The 24,170-nt window shown below is 44.9% G+C and overlaps 1 protein-coding gene across 1 annotated transcript in view; it reads right to left on the reverse strand.

Moving 5' to 3' along the window:
* Positions 1 to 200: 200 nt before the first annotated feature.
* ELOVL5 (ELOVL fatty acid elongase 5) overlaps positions 201 to 24,170 on the reverse strand; it is a 74,050-nt gene continuing 50,080 nt past the window's right edge. Inside the window, exons 4-8 of the mRNA XM_081141611.1 lie at positions 9,203 to 9,280; positions 8,201 to 8,372; positions 6,325 to 6,449; positions 3,830 to 3,964; positions 201 to 2,052 (exon numbers count right to left, since the gene is read on the reverse strand). Coding sequence (XP_080997737.1) covers positions 1,909 to 2,052; positions 3,830 to 3,964; positions 6,325 to 6,449; positions 8,201 to 8,372; positions 9,203 to 9,280 — 654 coding nt within the window. The 3' untranslated portion in view covers positions 201 to 1,908. The remainder of the gene's footprint in view (positions 2,053 to 3,829; positions 3,965 to 6,324; positions 6,450 to 8,200; positions 8,373 to 9,202; positions 9,281 to 24,170) is intronic.

The raw sequence follows: 24,170 nt of genomic DNA on the forward strand, positions 1-24,170 counted from the left end.
CTGGGAAAAGGCAGAGAGGAAAGAATTAGTAGGACCAACACCATGCCTTACTGTGTGGAAAGCCCTCCTCGTGTGCGCTGGGCAACATGACCTCTCACACTGCATTATGGACATCCATCATGTGAGTCCCCAGAAAGTGAAGAAAGTGGATTTGTCTCATCCTTCATAATCGGCAACACAAAAACCACAGACAGCGCAAGCACAGGTAATCAAAAACGTTTTAATGATTAATGTTCAGACATTATTGAAGAGTGTGGGTATATCCAGATGAGCTAAAGCACACTTTGACAGCACACTACTGAATGTTACAGTTTCTGTATTGAAATATGTAAAGACTTTCACAAACTAGTACCTAGGAAGACGTACATTTACAAATATACACATTCTAGACTTGATAAGGTAAATGTAAACAGATGCTGTGACTCCTTCCAACAGAAAACCCACAAGACTAACTAGAGAACCAACTGGCTCCCTATAATATGAATGTGCAAAATTAAAGCATGATATTTACATAAATATCAAACCAACAATTAGTTTATACATTGTCAATGACTTTCTAAGATGTGTCACGAGTGGTTCCATGAATATTTTTCCCCGATGGAGAAGGTATTCAGAGACTAAATGCTGACACTTTAAAATGACACACACAAAAGTCTGTATCTGTTTGACCACTGCCTCCGAAAAGGTGTGAGACATGACTTTATAAGTAGTCTATTCTTTTTAAACAAGCGGTTCTGAACAAATCTTTAGATTCTAAGCAGAAAAAATATGACAAGTGCTACTAGAGTTACATTAAACAAATGATCTCTATCCAATTTCCCAGTTCTCTTATGCTGTAGCTATCTGTTTAATTTTACCTTAAATTTTTTTTAGGGAAGGTCCTTTGCCCCCCCACACTTTATTAATTTTGGTAAGCTAGGCACATTTTAAAAGGAAGTTTGTGTCAACATAGATAGCAGTACAGAAATCAATCTGCATCTGGACCCTGGCAACCACTGCTCATCTGTGGGAGTCCGTCAAATGTTATATAATCAGTCCTCGCGCTTGAAAAATCTATCTCCTCTCTCTCACAAGTGGAAGCAAAATGGGCTTTGTTTCCCGTATAAAAACACTGAGCACTTCAGAACTTAAACATGGCCTACTCATCCTACACACTTCCTAAAATCTTGAAGATAAAGAATATATATTTAAGTTTCATCGAGACTGCTTTAGAGCCCCCCACCCCTTTTTACATTATTAATAGTGGCAATCAAAATAAAAAAATAAGATCTGTTAAAAAGTTAAACTGACTGTTCCACTAGAGTTGAGCCTGCCTGATTTAAAGCCAATATTACAAAACCGAAGGTGCCGTTTCTGACTTCACATGTACAAGTCACCTGAAATCATGTGTCACACGCTAGTTCATAAATCATGGTCTTTGATTTTTCTAATCAGAGCTATTGAAAAGGAATCAAAACTCGAAACGTACCCTAATTAAAACTAATAAGCTTTGGGCCCTGCTTTTAAAATTTTAAGGCATGTGTGTTTCTCTACTGTAACATTGTACAAATTTACAATCACATGCATGATCTACAGTAAAAAAAAAAAAGTTTGGATTACAGTGTTTTCAAATTGTGAATCACAATTCAGCACCTATCATGTTATAACTAATAAGGCAACAGCAGTGTCGTATACTACAATAACACTCCCTCCGCGCTGTGGCGAGAGCCCAGAAATGTTAAAAATCTTATGCCTACTTGTCTACTCTGTATATGTTTTTTAGGGGTTTTGAAGTGATGAAAGAGGTCCTACGTGAATCACACTATTGTAGGCCGGACTAGGTACAGCAGCTGTTAACGAGCATCGGGCACAACTCATACTGTGCTTACAATCAGACGACGTGGTTTGGAGGTTTGCAACTCTTCAACCTCAATCCTTCCGTTGCTTCCTCGGCTTCACATTGTTTTCCAGGGACGAGAAGCTGTTGGTGTGTCCGTTGGCAGCGGCCAGGGACCCATTCTGGTGGTCCCTTAGGTGCTCTTTCCGTCGGGAGGCACCCTTCTTGTTGTAAGTCTGAAACACACAGGGGCAGATAGCAGCAGGTGACCTGGCACTGTGCTAGGGTGGCATCCCTAACACTAACCCAGTTTCCCTTCAGGGCCCAATGCTATCAAGAAGGAATTTTTGTAGTCGAGCAACCATGAGAACATTTCTGGGTATTTTTTTTGCCACTGGTTTCAATCACTCTTCTGTTTTTTGAGGCTTAGCCTATAGTTCACTGAGTCATGGGCTGCAATAAAAATACTATTTTAAAAATTAAACAGAAAAGTCAATTTACACTTTATTGTTGTGCCCCTTCAGTATCTGGATGGCAGAGGAGAGGGGTTACGTGACCCCACTGGTTTCTCCTAGTCTGTAGTACGTCTTTGGGAACTCATAGCCCTTGTCTTCAAGAAAAGGCTCAACAGGCCCTGGCTGGGTAGCTCTGTTGGTTAGAGCGTCATTCTGATGCATTTGATCCCCGGTTAGGGCCCACACAAGACTCAACCAATGAATGAAAAATAAGTGGAACAACAAATCGATGTTTCTCTCTAAAAAAAAAAAAAAAGTTGCTCTGGTCAGGTTGCTCAGTGGTTAGAGCGTTGGTCTGCGCACTGAAGGGTCTCGGGTTCGATTTCCGGTCAAGGGCCGGTACCTGGGTTGCAGGTTCCATCCCTGGCCCCAGGAGGGGTGCATGTGGAAGACAACAGATATGTCTCTCACGTGGATGCTTCTCTCTCTCCCTCCTCCTCCCCCTCTTCCACTCTGTAAGAATCAATGGAAAAAATATCCTCGGGGGAGGATTAACAACAACAAAGTTTTAAAAAGTTTAAAAAAAAAAAGATGTGCTCATTACTTCAGCAGCTATTTCGGCCCTCGTGTACAAAGTGCCATGGCTGTTATAAGCAGCTAACGTCAGCATTATTGCACCTTCATGGGGTCCTGTCCTTTAACTCCCTTGTCCTGATGAAATGTCCCAAAGCGCAGCATGCACTACTAGGCCAGCGGTATGTGAACTCAACTCCAAGATGCCAGCCCCGGTGCATGTGAATCAGAGCACAGGAGGGCAGAGGGAAGAGGAAACGTGGCGGGGCCGCCAGGTGGCTGCTGGACATGACCAGGCTCTACTGCCCTGGTGGCCGTGGTCTCTGTCCTTGCCTCTGACCTCCTGTGCCTGCCCTGGAACCAGACACTGCCCACGGGAGCTGGAACATACATCACCCAGGGGTGATGGGAGGCAGGGCAATCCGCAGTGGCTGCAAAGTGGTCAGGCTCCACCGGAGATAATGTGCCCTAAATGGACCCTTCTGTGAGTAAAACCCGCATTACATCATGCACTTGGAAATGAACTGAGCCTCCAAACTGGAGAAGTGGATGTGCAAGAAAACTGGGACAAAGGGCAGATTTCTATCTATAGCTGATAGATTGTGATGGAAATTTCTTCAGACATTTAATTTAACGGTGGCAGCAGGGCTGTGAGACTTCTGACTGAAAATCACTTACCACGTGTCTGCCGCAGGTCTTCAGGGAAGTGATATAGGAACCTCCTGAGCAGTTTTGCTTTTCCACATAAATCCCAAGCCTCCCTTCCCAAAAATCTAGGACTTGGGAGGCCCAGGAAAGATATAGCATCTTCTACATTAGCAGTGATCCTCCCTCCCAAAGGCAGGGACTGCCCTGTCACTGTGACTAAATTAGTGCCCAGTGCCCGGCACAAGGCAGGGCCTCTACATGTCCCCCTTAAACGAACAGGTGAGGGTCTCTGTGATAAAGCCCCAAAGCCCAACTGCCACCGACGAGGGAGACTTACCTGAATGTAGAAGTTTGTGAAGAGAGTGATCAGAGAAATCATGTATCCAATTTGGAAATATAACCAACCAAGAGGGAACGAACACGGCCAGATGACCCCGCAGGTGGTCTGCACGATTGTCAGCACAAACTGAAGCTGATGGGAGAGAGGGGACAGCTGAGCCCATGGTACAGCCCATGGACAAGCGGCCACGCCAGACTGGGCTCTCTACCCTGCACCCCCACTTGTGAATTACACTTAGAACCTTTCTGTAGGTACCACAAACACGAAGCATATGCTAAATTTATCCCAAACTATACATCTTTCTGTATGTGTCTTATATACACTCTTCTTCCCTTCCAAGCTACTTAAACCACCTTTTCTGAAATTCAAGGAACAGTTAACAATACTGTATTACATCCTTCAAAGTTGCTCAGAATAGATCTTAAAAGTTCTCATCACAAGAAAAAACCTGTAACTATGTGAGGTGATTACTGTGGTAATCATTTCCTAATACATACATATAATTGAATTGCTATGCTGTACACCTTAAACTCATACAATGTTATATGTCAATTATGCTCAACGAAGCTGGAGACAAAAAGAAAATGTTAAAAAAAACAACACAGCCAAAATACACACGGAAACTTCAGGCACATAGTAGAGAGAGAGAGGCAAGTTTTTTTTGTGTGTGTGTGTTTTTTAGGGAGGAAGAAAGGGCGTGGGGTGCATGTTTAAAGGGAACCAGTGATGTCCCTACAGAATGTCCGATCCTGCTGGACACCTTTCCTAGTCCTTAATTGTGTTCCCTTTTGGTTTGGTGAAGGCTGATAAGTAGGTTTAAATTCTTATCGGACTATAATGCAAAGTCCACAGAAAATTTTTGACGAGTAAATCTTGAAAAGCATGTAGAAGTGCCTGAAAAAATGACGCAAGGGTGTTACCTTGCTAACCGGTTATTTTGTGCCAGAACTCGCCCATGCGGCAGGCTACTTTTCTGTCGTGAAAGGTCAACAAGGTGTTTAAAATGACTTAAATTAATGTAAGTGCGGACACGAGTCATCTCGTGACCAGTCGGCAATGTTCGGACACAGAAGCATGTGTATACTGTGACCGGCCAGCAAGGTGTTAAAATAAAGTGTGGCTACCGGAGGAGCATCTTATAAGAGAAGTAATAGCAGAGGGCAGGGTTCTGCAGCTACCTTTCGGGCCTAGCTCCAGTGTTACTGTATAAAGAACTGCTTTTTCTTATTTTTCTCTTTTTTAAGGTAAGTACCCTTGGCTGAGTAATAACTAGCGGTGGCGCTTAAAATCTCGGCAAACTGGGTGTTATCTTCTGCCTCTAAGGGCCAACTTCCCCAGTCAGTTCTTTTAAACTCTGCTTCGGTGGACCAGCGGCTGTGTAGTGTAAGCCAATCTCATCGCTGCTCCTCGAGTGTAACACAAGTACTGTACAACAGCTGATGGGAAGTGATAATGAAATGTCAAACACATCAGGAGTTCAGATCGTCTCCAATTCCCCCCCCAGATTGTTATTTTTAAATATTGAAAAATTACAATCAACTTGGAGGGATCTGAATCCCCTTGGTTTCTTTGGAAAACCTGTTAAAAGGCAAGGTCAGGTATGTGTTGATGTCTCAGCCCCCCGTCAGCTAGTCTGGGCCTACTGCTTCAGTGTCCTCTTCTGCAAAAGGGTAATGATAACATGACACCAGGCTATTGGAACAATTCGTGTAGAACGGCTTACTAAGCACGAGTGCCCAACACAGTAGACTCCACAATGTCAGCGTTTATCCTTAGTAATAGTATGAATGATGAGTTGTGGAAGAACTCATGAGGGGAGAGGAATAGGGGTCTATGAGATACTGCCAGTGAGGGAATGCTTAAGAAAGGGATGGTGAGAAATGACCACCAGGTGCAAACAGTTGCTGGGGGGCCCTGGCCTGGTGAACCTGGGGAAGGGGGCTTCGTCTGGAGCACAGCAGGTGTCATTCTCACCAACAGGTACTCCATTACAAGAGAGCTGAAGGGTCACCTGGCACCTGCCTTAGCAAATATACCTGCTGCCTAAGAAGCTACAAGCACCCTGGACTCATGCCCCTCCATGGCTCCTTCTGAAACTCCTGGGAACACAGATAAACAGCTTTCACTTTGGATTTTGGATTGTAATTAGTGGACACCTAGACAGACAGACACACATATGCACACATGCTTTGTATACAAACGAAGAACAGAGGACTGAACTTCAAGTCAGAAAATTAGACTCCAGTCCTCATTCTGCAACTCAACTAGCTGTATGCCCACGGGAACAGTTTCTCCATTGGTTAAAATTAAGAAAATTTCCCTCTCTGACCATCTCATGGAGTTTTAATCGGAACACATGAGAAAGGGTGGGAAAGGCATATTGTAGGTGCTACTGAACAACAATCAAGCCAGGAAGGCAGCAGGAGCACCCCCAGGAAGAGCTCTGTGTACCCCCAGCAGCGAGTGCTGGGGAAAGAGGCTGAGGCACTCACCAGTTGGCCCTGAGTGATGTACTTCTTCCACCAGAGGTACGGACGCATGGAAGGGACCGAAGACAGACCATAGTACGAGTACATGAGGACATGGATGAAGCTGTTAAGTGTGGCACCAAAATAAGCTGCAGGGACAGAGAGGATTTGGAGAGGAGGGTGCATCAGTGTTTTATTTGGAACAGGTAAAAAAGAAAAACAATCCAAGATCCTTTTTAAATCTGAAATCAGATTATTTTGAACAGGGGCTGGCAAACACTGCAGCAGCGCTACACAGATGTGTAATCGGAATTCAGTTTCCACGTGGCCAGGCAGCCTTAAGCCTAGGGTCAGGGGCAGCTCCCAGGTGGGTATCTAACCCGGAAGCCATGAAAGCACCTGCCACCCCCCCCACATCTAAAGGCTTTGCTGCCAGAGCCTCACCCACTCCCAGAGGCAGCTGCTTTTCTCTGCAAGCCCGGGGCCTCCGGGTGCTGAGTGGAAGGCTTGGGAAGACTGCGACGGGCGCTATGTTCAAAGCCAGCTATCTCTGCACACTGGCTGCACACGGGCCGAGGCTTGGAGAGGCCTTTGAAGTCACCTCCTAATTACTCCCCAGGACTGCAGTACTGAGACCATATATTTTTACTGCTAATGCAGTTCAGGGTCCAGTTCCTTAGAGATGAAAGACCCGCCTTTTATCAGATGATTTTTAATTTCCAGTCGGATCCCCAAGTTCTTTTTTTAGACTCTCTGTCTTCCTCCTCCACAGCAGGCAACCAAACAAAGCTATCTGGCTTTCCATGTGCAGTCAGAGGTGAACAAGGCTGGGGGCAGGGAATGAGATTCGACCCCTGGCTATGACAGCAAGTGGCTGTGTGATCTTGGACAAGTCACATCCATTCTCTGGTTGTTTCTCATGGGCCAGGTTAAAATCTGTCATCCTGTAAGGTCTTTGAAACTTTAAAGCACTCTTCAAAGGTAAGGGGGTGCTGTTTCTATGAGAAAGTTAAGCCAGTTAATCCACAGCCATAAAGTATCGAGGGTGAGGAAAGAAACAACACTAGTGAGGGGCCTGCACCCCGAGTGCACCAACCCTTCTACCACCTCAGTTTTCTCTTCAGCTGAAAGGAGCTGTATATGGAAAGTCTGTTCCAGTTCTAAAATTCTGTGACTGTGAATCTTGGTGAGCTGAGTGAATTAAGGGCAGTGCTATCCCTAAGGGGGGGAAGAGAATAGACGCAAAGGTTCTCATTCAAATTTGTCAGTGATGGATGACAGGAATTTTGATTGGGACATTTGTGATAACTCCCAAGCCGAACTGGAAGGTGACAACTTACTCTCTGACAATTGTGAGAGAGTTCAGGTCATAAGCTTCCCAAAGCCACCCACATCCTGCTAAACATGCTTCATGGAATGTGAGGGCCATGATGCTAGAACACGTGCGCGTTCCCTGACGCAACGCGTAGCTGAAGCTCTGCCTCGTTATTAGCCCTGCTCTCTGGGCTTCACTCAAAGGTGTGATTCCATCTTCCCAGCCTGCCTGTCAGTCAAACACCTTCCAAATCATACAGAAACAATTAGAAATAACCTGGAACAGCTGCCCTGTGTGACAGGAAGTACTGTCCCTATTTCTTAATATGCCCCAGGCTGGGACTCTATTAATAATTTCCCTCCTCTTGCCAAAATCAGCACAGGACATTTACTAAACTAGAGAAAGGTTTTGGCCACGTACTGAGCACACAGGCCATGCAAACTATCATTAGCAGCATCCCGGACACCACGTTCAAGTGCTTGACCTAGAAATCTATGGAAACGGCTCCTTGTCTAAGAGCATTAGTTCCAATTCAGCGCTTTTCCTCACACCTGCCCCCCCCCCCGCCCCGTCCGTGAGACTTACAGTGGCCGCAGGGGACCCAGTTCATCACGAACCACCAGATGTTCAGCATGGAGGCGTGGTGGTAGACGTGCAGGACCGTGATCTGGTGGTTGTTCTTGCGCAGGATGAAGAAAAAGGTGTCCATGAACTCGATGAGTTTGGAGAAGTAGTACCACCAGAGGACACGGATAATCTAGGAGGAAGGGCGTCAGTGTTTCTCTGAAACATCTCCTCTGACATGTTTACTGACATCCTGGAATCAAGCCCGAGCACCCTGCTGGCCCCACAGCCCTTTGGCAGTTGGGAGCACTGGTCATTCTGCAGGTGGCTTTCCCCAAAGAGCATGACTGGGGGTGGGGGGAGGTTTGAAATGACAACAGAGCAGGTTCTGAAAGGGCCGCTGACACCCTTTAAGGCTCTAATAAAACAGGATTGTTTCTTCAGAAGGAGCCTGCAGAGCCATTGGGACAGAGAAGCCACCTGAAAGGCACTCCTGATTCCAGGGGCTGGCATGGGGCAGGTGGCAGGGCACGAGGCAAAGAAGAAGAGGAACTGAAACTGTCAGTGTCAGGTCCCCGCCCAGCTGAACAAGCCACACAGGTGCTCAAAGGAGATGACTGCCCTGCTGAGCTCGCTCCAGCCTTTTATGTAAGAACAAAGCACTCCAGAGTGGGAGTCAGAATCTGGGGCCACCACGCAGAGGGCACTCAAAGGAACCAATAAAGCATTTAAGATGTTACTCTATGATCCTGCTCACATAAATGTTGCACAAATACTGATAAATGCATGCATTTTCCTCCCTCAAAACTGTTGAGGACTTACTTTTGCAGAGAAGAAAACTTTAGTTTTCATCTTATACCTTTTCATGTGGTTCAAATTTCATCTTATGTGTACATACGTTTTTTAAGATTCTTTTTAAAATGTCAATAGGGATGACCTGGACAGTGAGGTTATAAGCCGTTTTGTCTTTTGTGCAATTTCTTTATTAAAAAAAAGATTTAAAATAATAAAGAGGGACAGTACCTTCATATCTGCTTCTCCTGCGCTGCGTGTGCCCTGACAGAAGAAGTTGTATTTGCCTTCCCATACTCCTGTCACTAACTGAAAAAAAGGAGAAAAACCAATTACCAACACTATCAGAACCATTAAAGCCCTAATCAATAAAAGTTCATTAGTTTCAGAATCACTGAAAATTGACCTGGCTGAGGCAAGTTTGCTCTGAGCAAAACACATAACAACAGGGGAGTGTGAATTAAGTATAAGTTGAAATGATTTGAGTCTCAATTTCACAAGGGTGGACCCAGTGACAGAATGAGTGGACCCAGGAAGCACTCCAGGATGCAGTTTTCCAAGCTGCTTTTTTATCAAGCTCACTTCCTCCAGAGCGCTCAATTCCCGAAGCCATCACAAGCGCCCTGCCAACTCCAAACCCAACCACAGGCTCCCAGCCCTGCCCCCAGTGGCCTCAGGGTAGATCACAGCGCAGGCTTTCCTCACCCACTAATTCTCAAACCTGAGTCCAACCAGAATCAGCTCAAGGGCATATTACAACAGCTCGCTGGCAGGGTTTCTGCCCCAGCAGCAGGCTGCCTGGGGCAGGGTTCTAAGAATTCCTATTTCTAACAAGCGCCCACACTTTGGGAACCACTGCTGTAGCCTCGGGATAATTTAGTCTAGCCTCATCATTGCTTCCTGTTGCTGTGTCATCCGCTGGATCCATGCATTAGACCTCTGCAGACTGAGGAAATTGAGCCCATTCCTCAGAATTCACCTACAGCAGAGCAGGCATTGTGGTGTCACAGAAAGGACCCCAGAATCAGGGTGCAAGCTCTAGGTTACGGACCTGCAGTATCAGCAGCTCACTGTGGGGGCCTCAGTTTCCTCATGTGCACACAATGAGCACCTAGAGGAGAGCCACAGTCCCACTTCACCAGTCCAGAGGGAAGGTCTGATTTGACCCCCCTCTGCATGTCCACTGTCTACTATGTTCTAGACAAACACCCTGGAGATGCTATTCTTTGTCCATGTAAACTGTTGCTCCCTGCCTCCTCCTGAAGCCTAGGGCAACCTCGAGTTTTCCTGGTGATAGTGCCTCCGGTGGCCAATTGGCAGCAGATGGGGAGACATTTGAGGTGGCCTGCCTTGTGCCCGATCTCATCCCGGTATCCAACCCAAGGACTGACCCTGTTTCTCAAAGTGCGTTTCCCAGTCCAGCTGCATTAGTCAGATGGAAACTTATAAGACACGCAAATTCTTGAGCCCACCCCAGACCCTTAGAATGAAAACTCTGGGGATGGACCACCAAGGCAGGGCCTCCAAGTCCTAGATTGCAGACCCTTTAAGAATCTAATACTATGGTTTACAAAGTGTGGTCCCAACCTAGCAGCAGCAGCATCACCCAGGAATTTGTTAGAAACACGAAATTGCAAGCCCCACCCTACACTCACTGAATCAGAAAATTCTGGATGTGAAGCCCAGCGGTGCGATAACACGTTGGTTGCTTTCCAGGTGATTTGATGCAGTTAAAGTCTGAGAACCGCTGGCTGGGAGCTGTGGTTCCCATTCCAGCTGTTTAACAGGATCACCTGGGGAGCTTTTAAAACTTGCTAAGGCCTAGCCTCCCCCCAGACCATTAAACCACAATTCTGAGGAGCTTTTACAAAGCTCTCAAGGTAACTGATGTAACTAGGAGTGGTAACCACTGGTTTCGAGCTCTTTAACTTCAAATATGATTTGCATACTAGTGCCTTGAGAAAGATGTAACTGAGAAAACAGGACTCCAGAGCCTCCCCCCATGCCCCTGCCCAAGGACTCCCTCAGGAACAAAGGATTGCAAGGGTCTAAAGACACACTGTTAAACCTTCCCCCAGTCTGACCTCAGAAATAAATCCTGGCAGTGGGTGCAGCCACTGAACACCCTGCTTAGAAGCTGAGTGTTCTATTAATTTCCTTTTTGTTGTTTCCTTCTGCTTTGCCATCTTCTATATATAAAAAAGTATTAAGAGTTATCACAGTTTTCCATGGCCGAAGATCAGCACAGAGATTTAGAGTACACCTAAGGGGAGGCGTCATCCTATGATGAAAGCACTGGAATTAGGAAGCACTGGGATTTCGTCATCCTATGATGAAAGCATTTAGGATTAGAAGTGCCAGGGCCAGAGGCAAGCCAGCTAATTCCCTTAGACCTTGGCTGTTTTACTGTAAAAAGACAAGGCTGGACTAAATCTCTCTAAAGGTTCTGTTCTAATTTTCTACAATGGCTATGTTAAGACTTCTTGATCTGATCTTCGAAAGACCAGCACCCACAAGGTAATTTATCAGAAGGCATATTATCCTTTTGGTCTTATACAACTCTCTAAAGTTATGGCCAGATAAGCATACTACATGCAGACCTATCAGAAGTTCCAGGAATCAAGATAAAGCCTGAGTCCAACGTGCAGTTGGGAGAAGTCCAGCAACTAAGGATATAAAGAAGCCACACTGAGACTGATAGGAGGGGTGGAGACGTGGAACAGGCTGGTCCCACACATACGTGTGGTGAAAAAATCAAGAGGGGTATCTCAGCTATACAGGCCCCCCTAAGGAGCGAGGGGCCCAAGCCCCACACCATGCCCCCAGCCCAGGGTTCCAGTGCCAGGAAGAGAAGTCCTCATAACTTCTGGCTATAAAAACCAGCAGGAATTGAGGCTGAGTGAGATGGAGGGCTGCTGGAGTCGCAGGCAGTTCCTCCAAGGGCCCACACAGGGACTTACTTGGACTCACTCCCTCTGAGCTCCAGCGCTGGGGCAGCAGCTTTAAAAGTACCAGAGACACACAGGGAGGAACTGAATTGTATGGCTGCAGGGTGAGGATTAGAGGGGCAATTTTCTCCCAGACAGAACTGCTGGCAGAAGCCATTGTTCCTTTGCTGAGCCCTTTCCCCGCAGAGCTGGCAGGCAGGCATCATATCTGAGTCTCCATCAACCTGGCTCCCTGGCTCACACTGTTTGCCCCACCCTGGTGATTCCGAGACCCCACAGCACCCAACTTGCAGGTCTACTCAAGCTGTTTCCAGTGGCTTTTCCATACAAATGGCCTGTCTTGGCTCATGCTTCAGACTTTCCTAAGATCTCTTTAAAAAGCAGCATCTGGACTCAGCATGCCTGTACCTCTAGCTAAGTGGCCGCAGGCCCGGCACCAGCAGCTGGCCTTGGTTTGCAGCTTGGCCTCTCCTGGGCACCTCCAAGCCCAGCACAAGTAGCAGCCATCTGCAGATGGCTCTGTAGCTCATGCTGGGTGGCTCCAGGCAGAACACAGGCAGTGGCTGACTTTGGCCTGCACCGCTAAGAGCCCCAGAGCCAGTGTTCCTGGTTGAGAACTTCAGACCACACCACAATGAAGCACCATCCAACCACCTCCACAATGACACACGTAAGGGGCAGATTCAGTGGGCAGCTGAACCCCACTGAAGTAAGTACTGCTCCATGGGATGGGCTCCTGCACAGCTGATCCTCCAGGGTGGTCCCAGCCAGTCCTTGCAGCTGATTGGCCTGGGGGTAAATCCCTCACATTGATGGGCCAACAGCAACGAAGGCTCAACTACAACCAAAGGGTGTACACAGCCCACATGGGGGGCATACCTTAAGTGCCCAGCTCGGGGGAATGGGGAGGAACTGTGCCACAGGACCTTACAGGACACCTTCTACATAAGGTAACTCTACCAAGCCCAGGAGATGTAGCAATTCTACCTAATACATAGAAACAAACACAGGAGGCTGCCAAAATGAGGAGACAAAGAAACTTGTCCCAAATGAAAGAACAGAACAAAACTCCAGATCAACAACTAAACAAAATGGAAACAATCTACTAGATGCAGAGTTGAAAACACTGGTGATCAGGATGCTCAAGGAGTCTAGGGGAAGAGTAGATGAGCTTAGTGAAAACGTCAACAAAGAGATGGGAAACATAAAAATGGGACTAGAAAACATAAAAAAGACCCAGTCAGAAATGAAGACTACATTAACTGAAGTGAAGAATACATTATAGGGAATCTACAGTGGCATAGATGAAGCAGAGGGTCAAATCAGATATGGAAGACAAGGCAGCAGAAACCACTCCATCAGAAGTGACAGGATCTTAAGAAGCTATGGAAATTCCTTGACACATGAAATAAGGGAAACTGAGCCAAATAATTAAACAAGGCCAAACGATTTGAACAATTTACAGCCAGCTAATGAGTCACAAGGTTTTATATTCCCTCATCAAGGACACCTAAGAGCAAAGGGTTTACACGTTGAGACTGTTCCCGGACAGGATGGCTTGCTCCTGATGCCCTCTTTTGTTGACATTCTTTGAAAATAAAACTAACCAGAAAATAACTTCTGACCCTTCTATACACACATTTTGATGAATCAACATATTGAAGGAGACACCTGCAAAGCTAATGAATATTCTGTTAAGACCCTCCCCTGAAATCTCCCCTAGGATTTGGCCAGCCAAAGAAAGATGAAAAGCTTCAAGACCAAGGTTCCTCATGGCTTTAATCTTCAAAGTTTCATTGTCCCTAGCTTTATTATTATTATTTTTTAAAATATATCTTCATTGATTTCAGAGAAAGGAAAGGAGAGGGAGAGAGAGAGAGATAGAAACATCAATGATGAGAGAGTCAATGATCGAGCCCGCAACCTGGGCATGTGCCCTGACCAGGAATTGAACCCCAATCGCCTGGATCCCAGGTCGATGCTCAACCGCTGAGCCATGCCCAGCCGGGCTGTCCCTAGCTTTAATAAACCTACTTTACCCATGGTGCATTCTCACTAGAGCAAACCCATGACTCGTATCTCTGTTCTCTTTCTCTAAGGGTCCCCATGAGACTTGCAACCAAGGGAGCAGCAGGCTGTGGCAGCTCGTCCCGGGCTTACTCCCTGAACCTGTCTCCAAGGCCCCCCTTTTCTCTGTCTCTCTCCTGTTGCTTCTTCTACTGTAAGCCCTTCCTTTGTTTCACTGTCCCCAGCTTTAATAAAGGTACTCTCAAAATCACCTGGATTCATGTTGTGAAATATTTCCTGAACAAAGTCAAAAACTTACACACTACTGATGGACCCAAGGCAGACCTGCTCCAGGTCTGGTCCCCATCTGGTAACAACAATAGAAAAAAAATCCCTCAGAAATGAAAATAGTTTAAGGAGCCTCTGGGACACTTTCATATGTACCAACATTCACGTCATGGGGGTGCCAGGAGAAGAGCAAGCAAGGAATTTAAAACCTATGTGAAAAGATGACGGAAAACTTTCCTAACCTGGTGAAGGAAATAGACTTAAAAATCTAGGAAGAGTGGAAAGTTCCAAACAAGACGAACCCAAAGAGGCCCACAGCAAGACACATCATAATTAAAATGCCCAAGGTTAAAGACAAAGAGAGAATCTTAAAAGCAGCAAGAGAAAAGCAATTAGTTACCTACAAGGGAGCACCCCTACGATTGTCAGCTGATTTCTCAACAGAAACCTTGCAGGCCAGAAGGGAGTGGCGAGAAATATTCAAAGTGATGAAAAACATGGAACTACAACCAAGATTGCTCTACCCAGCAAAGCTATCATTTAGAATTGAAGGTCAGATAAAGAGCTTCACAGATAAGGAAAAGCTAAAGGAATTCATCACCACCAGACCAGCACTACAGGAAATGTTGAAGGGTCATCTTTAAGAAGAAAAGAAAAAGAGAGATAAAAAATATGGATAATAAAATGGCAATAAATACGTATCTGTCAACGAATGAATCTAAAAGACAAAATAAACAAACAAGCAGAAAAGAAATAGACTCATAGGTACAGAGAACATTTTGACAGTTGCCACATAGGCGGGGGGTTGAAAGGGTGGGTAAAAAAGCTGAAGGAATTAAGAAGTACAAATTAGTAGTTACAGAAGAGTCATGGGGATGTGAAGTACAGGATAGGGAATATAGTCAATAATATTGTAATAACTATGTATGGTGCCAGGTGGGTACCAGATTTATCAGTATGATCACTTAGTAAGTTATATAGTATCTAATCACTGGGATGTACAACTGAAGCTAATATAATATTGTATGTCAACTGTAATTGAAAAAAAAAATATTTTGAAGTAAAAAAAAAAAGTGCAGTTGGGGGTGGGGGCTGATGGCCTGCGGGTCCTTGGGAGACCTGAGGTAGGAAGAAGGAAGTGCTGTCTTGTACAATGTACCTCACTGTTCTTCCTTCTACCGCACAAGGAAACTGATGAATTATCTTCTGTGGCTGGAGGGTACAGAATGGGAACTGAGGGTTCCTGATGAAATTTTTACACAATAAGGGCAACACAGCAAAGTTTTCATAAAGATAAATTTGTACAATTTAAAATATAGCTTCATTTGAAATAGCCATACTTAGCAAAATTTAAAATTTACTAACATGATTGTTCTTGTGGCTTGTTTTCAATTTTATTATCATATGAATCTAAAATTCTAGGCCATACCATCACTGTTTTCCAGCTACTGTTCTGGTTTATGGTGTCTCTTGCCGTTCCAGAATGGACGGCTGATGTGTGTGCACGCAGAGGTCCAGGTGACTGCGTTCACCAATGTGTACCCTGCGAGGGTGGGAAAGCAAGGGACCGCTCTGGGGAAGATGACGACCACTTCTTCCCCATGACCCCATAGATGCCGACCTCAAGGGTGGGCACAGGTCGAGGGGCCTGTTAACTCTAGCAGAAGGCACTCGCAGACACACGCCTCCTTTCTCTTAAAATGTCTTTCAGAAGGAATCCAGGTGGGATTGCCTTGACTCTAAGTTAACCAACCTAAAATTCCATTTACCTTTCCCCCATAAATGACAACAAAACAAAACAAATTTGTCTAAAATACCTGTCTTTGGAGGCTAGAGAACTCAAACTGAGGTCCTGGATGATGAACTTCCTGATACTGAGCATAAGGCAAGTACACAAACCAGAAGCTTCTCATCCAGGGCCACCTCACTGCACTGAGCCCCCCACGCATCTGCCTTGGAGGCTCCTGCGGGAGCTCTGCCAGGCTTCACTGCAACGCTTGACCCATCACTGTTGCCACTCAAACCACAGAACGGTGTGTCGAAAACCCTCCAGTGACTCGCCACTGACTTCAGAATTAGGGTACCCTAAACCCCAGGCACAGTATTCAGGTACCCACGTTCTTCCACAATGTTCCTCCAAGCTGATCCTCCCTCCCCTACCAAAGCAGACAGGACCCGCTTCCGCGGTCCAAGCCTGCCTCTCCTTAACCACTGCGCGTGCCCAAGGGGCAGGGCGCAGGTTTGGGCACCCGCCAGAACCAGGTTAAACCCTAGCCTCCCAACTACGTGTAGCTGGGTGACCTCGGGCACGCTATTTTAATCTTCTTAGGCCTCAGTTTCCTCAGCCCTCAAATAGGATAAAAATAATAACTCCCGCCTCTTAAGGCCGATGAAGTGAGCAATGCTTCTCTTCTCCCACCGGGAACGCAGGATAAGCACAATGAATGTAAGCAGAGACTGTTACTTTCTTCCTTTCAGCCGAATGCTCTCCGCAGCCACGTACCCCACCTCCAGCTCTTACAATCCTATCTACCCTTCCACGTTCAGTTAAAACTATTCTCTTCATGACTGCTCCCTGGAGCCCTCCAGCCTGGAGTCCCTCCCCTCCTCCAAGCTCACCCGGCCCTGACTCACTCGCCCATGTGCTCCCTCCCTTTTAAGCTCTTGTTAATGGGGCTGTCTGAAGCTTCTCGGCAAGCTCTAGGCGGTGCCCGTGGCTCCCCTCCACAGTACACCGAGGTGCGGAACAAATGCCTGCTGAGCGAGTGACAGCAGCTCAAGGTGCTGCTCTTGTCCCCCAGTTCTAGGCCTCATGTTTTATTTGCAGGGGAAAAAAAGGCTTTGTTTTTGTTTAGCAAATGGAGGAATTGAGATGCAAGAAAGTGTTCTAATGAGGCTTGAACGTGACAACATTCATCTGAATTCTGTTCAAGAGATGAAAACCAGTCCTCACAATATATACTCGTGATATGAAAAATCCCATTCTTAAATATCCTTGGCTTCAGGAGGGATAGAACAACTTAACACACGGAGACCAACACCTGAGTTAAGGTTTACTCATCTAAGAGTCTCAGAGCATCCTCCATAAATGGCCAGGATCAGGATCTCCCTTCATTCCCGTTCAGAAGAAAACCAGAGAATTCTGTGCTTTCAAACCCTGTGGTGACTCATGGCTGCAAGTAACAGACTCCAGAGGCTTTCTACTCGAAGGCCTGGCCTTACCTCCAGTCAGTCTGAGGAGGAGACAGTGCTCTGGTCAACGACACCTCAGTCACTATTTCCCTCCAGGGCTCAGGCTGCCTTGGTCAGTCCCTGGAAATTCAGGGGAGAAGGCCAGGAGGCTGGACAAAGGTGAGGCATAAAGGAAGGGCTTCTTCGAATCAGCTCAGGAGAGGGCAGGACTACTCCAGTGAAAGAGGCCACAACGAGCAGCTCCCCACTACCTGCCCGTTCCCTGAGCACCACCGACCACTCTGAGAGCATTACACCCTCCTGGCTTTTTCCAAGTAATCAAGACACAGCAGCATCACTGCAAACCATATGTGCTTTCTCTTTCCTTGGAGCAAAGCAAACTTGAATCAGTCCACAAGCATGTGAAGAGCTGTAATTAACACTGAGCAAGAAGCTTTCTTCTCTCGTGAGACAAACTCAATAAACAAAGGTGGCTTCACGCACCTTGTCATTCAAAGAAAAGTTAGGCGTGTACCACAGCTGGGTCTGGGATGACGCAGTTCACGGAGTGAGTCATATCTAATGTTGAGAGTTGGCTTTCCTCATCTGACACTACATTTACCCACCAATGAGGTTTAACCTTCTGCTCTCCATTTCTACGGTACTTTATGGAATGCTACCAAGGCAGCTCCAGGAACAAGGTCATTTGAAACACTTAAAAAATAAGCAGAAAAATGTCATCGTGGGTGGCTGTTATCAGTCATTCACCCCCACATCCCAAGGTGTCAGAGCAACAAGATAACCCTTTTGGTGAGAAGGGCTTGATGAGCCATGTGGTGATTAACTCCTACGCAGAAATGGAATGAAAGGTAATGAGACAGACTATCCACACTGGCATTCAAATGTATCAAGGGACATTTCTAAGAAACACCACCAAGTGTGTGGGGTCGGCAATTTACAACTTGGTTTCTATGTGAACCTCTGAGTGCATACTTTTTAGATCTGGTAGAAGCTCATGTTTTTCACAAGGAAACAGACGAGAAGTGATAATGGATGGCCTGAAGTCATACAGCTTCTTGGAGGCAGTGCGAGGACCAGCACCCAGCAATCCTGATTCTCAGTACAGACGCAACATGAGACAGCGGTTCCTAGCTCCCCTGACCTTCTTTGTGTCTGAATCCTTAGGGAGGCAGAGTGGGCTACTCCACACATGAAGAATTCTGTGGAAAATTCTGCATCTTTATCTTTGGCAGATGCTTGCTTTAAAATTAACCACCAGCTACTCCAAAATTAAATGTACCTGTTCCCTTTAGGGTTTAGCTGGCCAGTCTCCGCAGTGCCATTACGGAAGGGGGTCAGGTGAAAGCCCGTGGTTTTGAATTTCAAGCCTTTCATGTCCAGAGCATAAGGATGCTCATTAAGATAATTTTACACCTATGACCTCCAGAAGTGTTTTTTTCCCCTTATGACGGGGAATACCATTGGGTTACAGCTGAATGGAACACTTTTGGTTAAGTCATAAGGAGAGGCTCTGTACACTTGAGAATTCTTAAGAACAAAGCACAAAGAAACAGCTTGTCCTGAGCCCAGCCTGAAACAGGTATGCCTGGCATTTCTCCCTGAACTCTAGGCCTGGCCCTCTTATGCTGGCAGTCCTTTTCTCTCTGTTCAGGCCTCCAGGGAGGTTGCTTCTACATACCTGGCAAGAAGCATTTATTTTATATTTCACGGGAGTGCTAGTGGAGAAAAGTCTCAAGCTAAGGCTTAGCATTTTCAGGCAGTACTGTCCAATGGTTTGGAGTACAGACTTGGGTCCCGGGTACACCCCGGCACTTTCTCTCTGCAGAAAGGGGACAATAACACTGCAATGAACATTAAATGAGTTAACCCAGTACATGGCATAAGGCGGCACTATAGAAGTCCTTGCTATGATTCCAGCCAAACGTTAGCTCGAAGGCCCATGACTAGGTCTGAAGTGGTGCTGCTCCTACTTGTGTCCAGAAGCTCCATCCAGAGCATCCTTTGCATAATTTAAAAAGAGATCTCCAGCCTCCCTACTGACTCTGGCTTTGTAGCCTAAGTCTGCTTCATTTGAGGATTTGTAGAGCTACGTGCTCCTGTTACACCAGCTGCAAAGCTGTGTCACCATTGGTTTGTAGGGTCAGTTTAGAGAAGTCAGGCTGGTCTTTGAACCAACCCCAAAGCTGCCTCTCCTCCTGGAAGGCATTCCTGTCTCTTCCCATGGGAGCGGGAGTGAGGAGAAGGCTGTCTGTGAGGCATCCCTCTCTCCATTCACCCCCTCAGGGCAGGGCCAGATACAGGGGGGCAAGTGACAGTGGAGTGCTACTTCCTGAGAGGTTTCTTTCTGAGCAAGCAATTTCAGCTGTAAGGGAACTAAGGGCGAGAAGTATTTCAGACAATGGTCAGGCCTTGTAAAGTATTAATCTCACCAGATGTTTCAACTTTTCTGTACCTCTCTTAAATGGAAAAAGCAGAACAGTAAATATCTTTTTCAAAGTATTTTGGTAAACGAAATAACTTTTTTTTATAAAACTCAATAATCAATTGCAAGGTCTTTTAAGTGTTTTTCCAAATGTCATTTTCCCACAATAACATGTCTATTTTAGGAAAGCCTGAAGGGAAAGAAAAACAACTAGACAGTTTAGAATATAATGTTTCCAAAGCAACTGCTCTGTGGTTCTATCAGAGATACTCAAAAGCCAGAGCCCTGGGAGGAACTGCCTGTCAGGTGCCTGGGGAGATACTACAACAGCACTCACCCTACGATGACAGAGATTAGAAAGCACAGAAAAACACTCATCCCCCGAAATGCGCAATTGCTTTCACCTTCCCAATAATGCAGCATCAGAAATCAAAAGAAGTTTAGAAAATACTGACGTCTGGTTCTGGCAATGCAGCAAACTGAACAATAGCAGAACCAACTCCCCACAAACACAGAAATGCTACATGAATCACACCAAAAAAACACCAACATCACTGATGCCCAACTACAAGGTGAGGTTTTCCCCCCAAAAAATTATTCTGAAAAGAAGAAGTCAGCTTATATTCAAGTCCTTTAAAAATCCTTCTTTTATCTGGGAAGACACATTTACCCGAGATGACCCCAGCAATTGCCAGTTTGGGATGCTTAACAGGATGCCCGACAAGCCATTCAGTTTTTGTTTTTAAAAGGTAAAGAAATTTAACGTAGATTTAATATTATTCTCAGAGGCATGACATCCCAGATGTAACTGAAAGAAAACTTTCTAAAGAATATTTTTAAAAGCAATATAGTGAGTGGTTGAGTTTGGAGATCACTGTCATATATCGTGGACGAAAAACCCATCGTGTTTCATGTTATAGAATGAAAAAAAGAATGAGCAGTGAATTTTTAGAAATAAAAGATAAGCACTGAAACTAAAACTGAATGAAATGGATGAAACAGCAGGTTAGACAACTGAAAGTATGAGTGAATTAGAAGAATGCAAAAATAGAGCTAGAAAGCTATAAAAAATACAAAAGAGAGGATATGTGGAGTCTGCGAATGTCCCACTGGTGTCTATCAGGAGCTCGAGGAGGCAATGGAGATGGAGGGAGAAAGGCCACAGTCAAGCGGAAGACGCCGAGTACTTTCCCAAATTAATGAACCATAAATGCTCAGATTTCAGGCACACAGCCCTGAATGAGGTAAATAAAAATGGATGACTAGGCACACTCTTTTATTTTTAAATGCAGTATTAAAATACCTGGAAAGAAAAAGATGACCTACAAATGGACAAAAATGAGACTGCAGCATAATTCTCTGGAAGAAATCTTCAAAGTGCTAAGGAAAAATAACTGTTGATTTAGACTTCTACACCCTGCTAAAATACTGTTCAAGCATAAAGACAAATAAAATGACGTCAAACAGAGAAGAACTACTTCAGAAGAAGAAAACCAAACCTCAAAGGAAAGAGTGGACTTCACAGGTCAATAGTGAGAGAGAAAAATCAGTAAGCATTGACTGTGCTAATGATTGCTTAGGTCCCTAACAGTAACATGGAGGATGGGGAATCAGAGATGAAATCTTCTAAGGTTCTTGTATTATTTAGGAAAATAGAAATAACCACTTTAGACTTTATTAAGTCAAGAATGCATGTTAAAAACTTATCGGTAACTAATAGAATTAGAATGAATAACTTTTAAATCAGTAAAACAAAAAAAACAATACAAAAATTCAACAGAAAGCAAGGAGAAAAAAAGAACAAAGAAAATATGAACACAAGCAAAAAAGAAATTATTCCAAAGAATTATTATGCTAGATGAAAAGGGATTAAATTTCCCAACTAAAAGGCAAGAGACTGTCAGATTCAGTCACTAAACTCCTAAATGAGTATCTGGTAAAAATAAAACAAGACACAATCACATTTGCACAAGGAGACCTGTCCAAGGACATTGAACATAACTGTTAATTGGAAACCTTTATGTTCATCCAAAAAGAAAAAAAGAAAACAACCAGATAAAATGGTATAAGAAATTCTAACACTAAAATAACACAGAGAAGTTAAACCTAATAAATTAAATCTTTAAGATTCAACATGGATTCATCTCAAAATATAATGTTGACTGAAAAAAGTTATTTGAAAAAGTATAAACAGTATACCATTTAGGTAAATTTGAAAAAACTGTCTCAGAATAGACTATATATTGTCATGTATACATACATATGTGGTAAAAATCATAAAAACACATCCAAAGAAACATATGAACTTTAGAAGTAACATCTGAGGAGCTGTACTTTAAATGCATTTTGTAATGTTTTCTTTTACAGGGAAAAAATTCAAACCAATAAGAAAATGTGCATAGATGTCATTTATGTGATTTTATTTTCCATATTTTAAAGTAGTTCCAAAATTAAAATTTAATATGAAAATTGCAAAGAGAAAGAAAGGAGTTTTGGATCTGTGTCAATCCTGATCCATCTATCCAGCTAGCTATCAATCATTGTTTTAAAATTACATTTTAAATGTCTGAAAGTGTGTGCATAGGAAGATTTTCTCATACTACTCACAGCATACAGCTCTAACTGCAAGGAAATAAATACTCAAAAAATAATCTTGTTTGAAATCTATCATTTGTTTTTGTTAAATAAGTAAAGCCGTGGTTCTGGCATTTGCTTTTTTCTATCCTAGTGCTCAGGACACATTTATGAACCACACCAACAATGGGAAGAAACAGCCGTCCTGCAAGCCAGGGGTGTGTGTGAGAGGATGCTAGAGGGCACATCCACCCGCGCCCTTTAATGGGAAGGAATGTGTCACGTTCCTTGGGGACGGGAAAGCAAAGCTGAAAAACGACTGCTCTGTAGCCAAGTCCTTCATAGCTTCACAGGGGAACTGATCCCGGAGTGGAGTCCTCGAAGATGAGATGGAGGCTGTGAAACGGAGGAGGGCTTGGGCCAGAAAGGAGGAGGGAGTTTTTAAGGGGTAGGGACCAAAGCCTGGTGCTGGAGCGGGGAGCGGGGAGTTGAGCAGAGCTGGGCACAGCTGACAGGTAAGAAAGCTCAGGGGTCCCTCCTAACGAGAGGCCAGCCGGCAGTTCTCTCGGTTCAAAGCCACGCGGACGGTGCAGCACTGAGCCCCAGGACCAGTGCGCGGGAGCAGGCGGACAGGGCCGGGCCCTGCTGAGCTGTAACAAACCAAGCCCTCAGGTCCTCTCTGCTTCGGGGGTGAGGCCGGCGGCAGAGGCGAGGGTAGACGCCAGGCAGCAGGACGGCCGCTGCCCAAGCGGGACCCGGGTTTATATGTGAACGCAAAGGAGTCAGCGGCGGCTCAGGCAGCCCGCAGCGCAGGACAAGGAGACTCGTCCCACCTGGATGTACACCGCGTAACTCAGAGAAGCTGCAATTTCAAATCGGGCCGACGGGATGCCCAACCTGGGGTTTGGGGACAAGAGGGCAGACATGTAGATAGTTTTTTAAAAAACAGTAGGGCATTTATTCAGATGAAATATGCCCCGAATCTTCGGGTAGACAGGAACACAAGATTTTTATGTTTGCTGTGAGGGAACTTTCACAAAGCTGAGCGATGCAAACTAGGTTGTTTCCCTTCTATAACTTCAATTTTATTTCTGAATAAGATGATCACCATTGACTGTAATCTTAGACAACACCTAATTTAGCAAGTAAACGCTAAAAGGCTTGCCATAAGTCCTATACTTTCGATCTAAAACATCCCACTGTTCAAATATACTTCTAATCGGGGATCTACAACTTTTTCCTGGAAATAAAAACTAAGTTCATGAGATAACTGAAAGTAGTGCCACAACTCTCCTTTTCATTTTCTACCAAATGTATAAACTATGAACAAGTCTACGTTCTTTCTACATTTTAAACTCAGTTACTCGATTTTAAAACTGTCAATTATTTACTTTCTTCTAGTAATTTTAAAGTTTCTGTGTTCCTTTTTATCTCCCTTCTTTCAAGATTTCTCCTTCTTTGCTTTACTGACAATTTTATTTGTCTTAACCTAGAACTTGCAAAGGCAGCTATGGATTCTTGCCACAGGATTAAATAAACAAAAATATCAGTGACTAAATATTTATTTTTTTCAATTCTTTCCAGACCCAAATATGTAGATAAGCAAGAGGGTAAATAGAGACTAACGGTCATGACCATGCCAATTGTGTGACCCCAGGCAAATGGCTCTAACTCTTGGGATACTTCTCTGAAACAAGGAGCCCAGCTCGACTCCATGTTCACCTGTTCTGTTCTACAACTCCGTGGCTGCCCTCCTACATTTTAGTAT

Source organism: Miniopterus schreibersii, assembly GCF_964146895.1.
Source record: "Miniopterus schreibersii genome assembly, chromosome: 6".
NCBI lineage: Eukaryota > Metazoa > Chordata > Mammalia > Chiroptera > Miniopteridae > Miniopterus > Miniopterus schreibersii.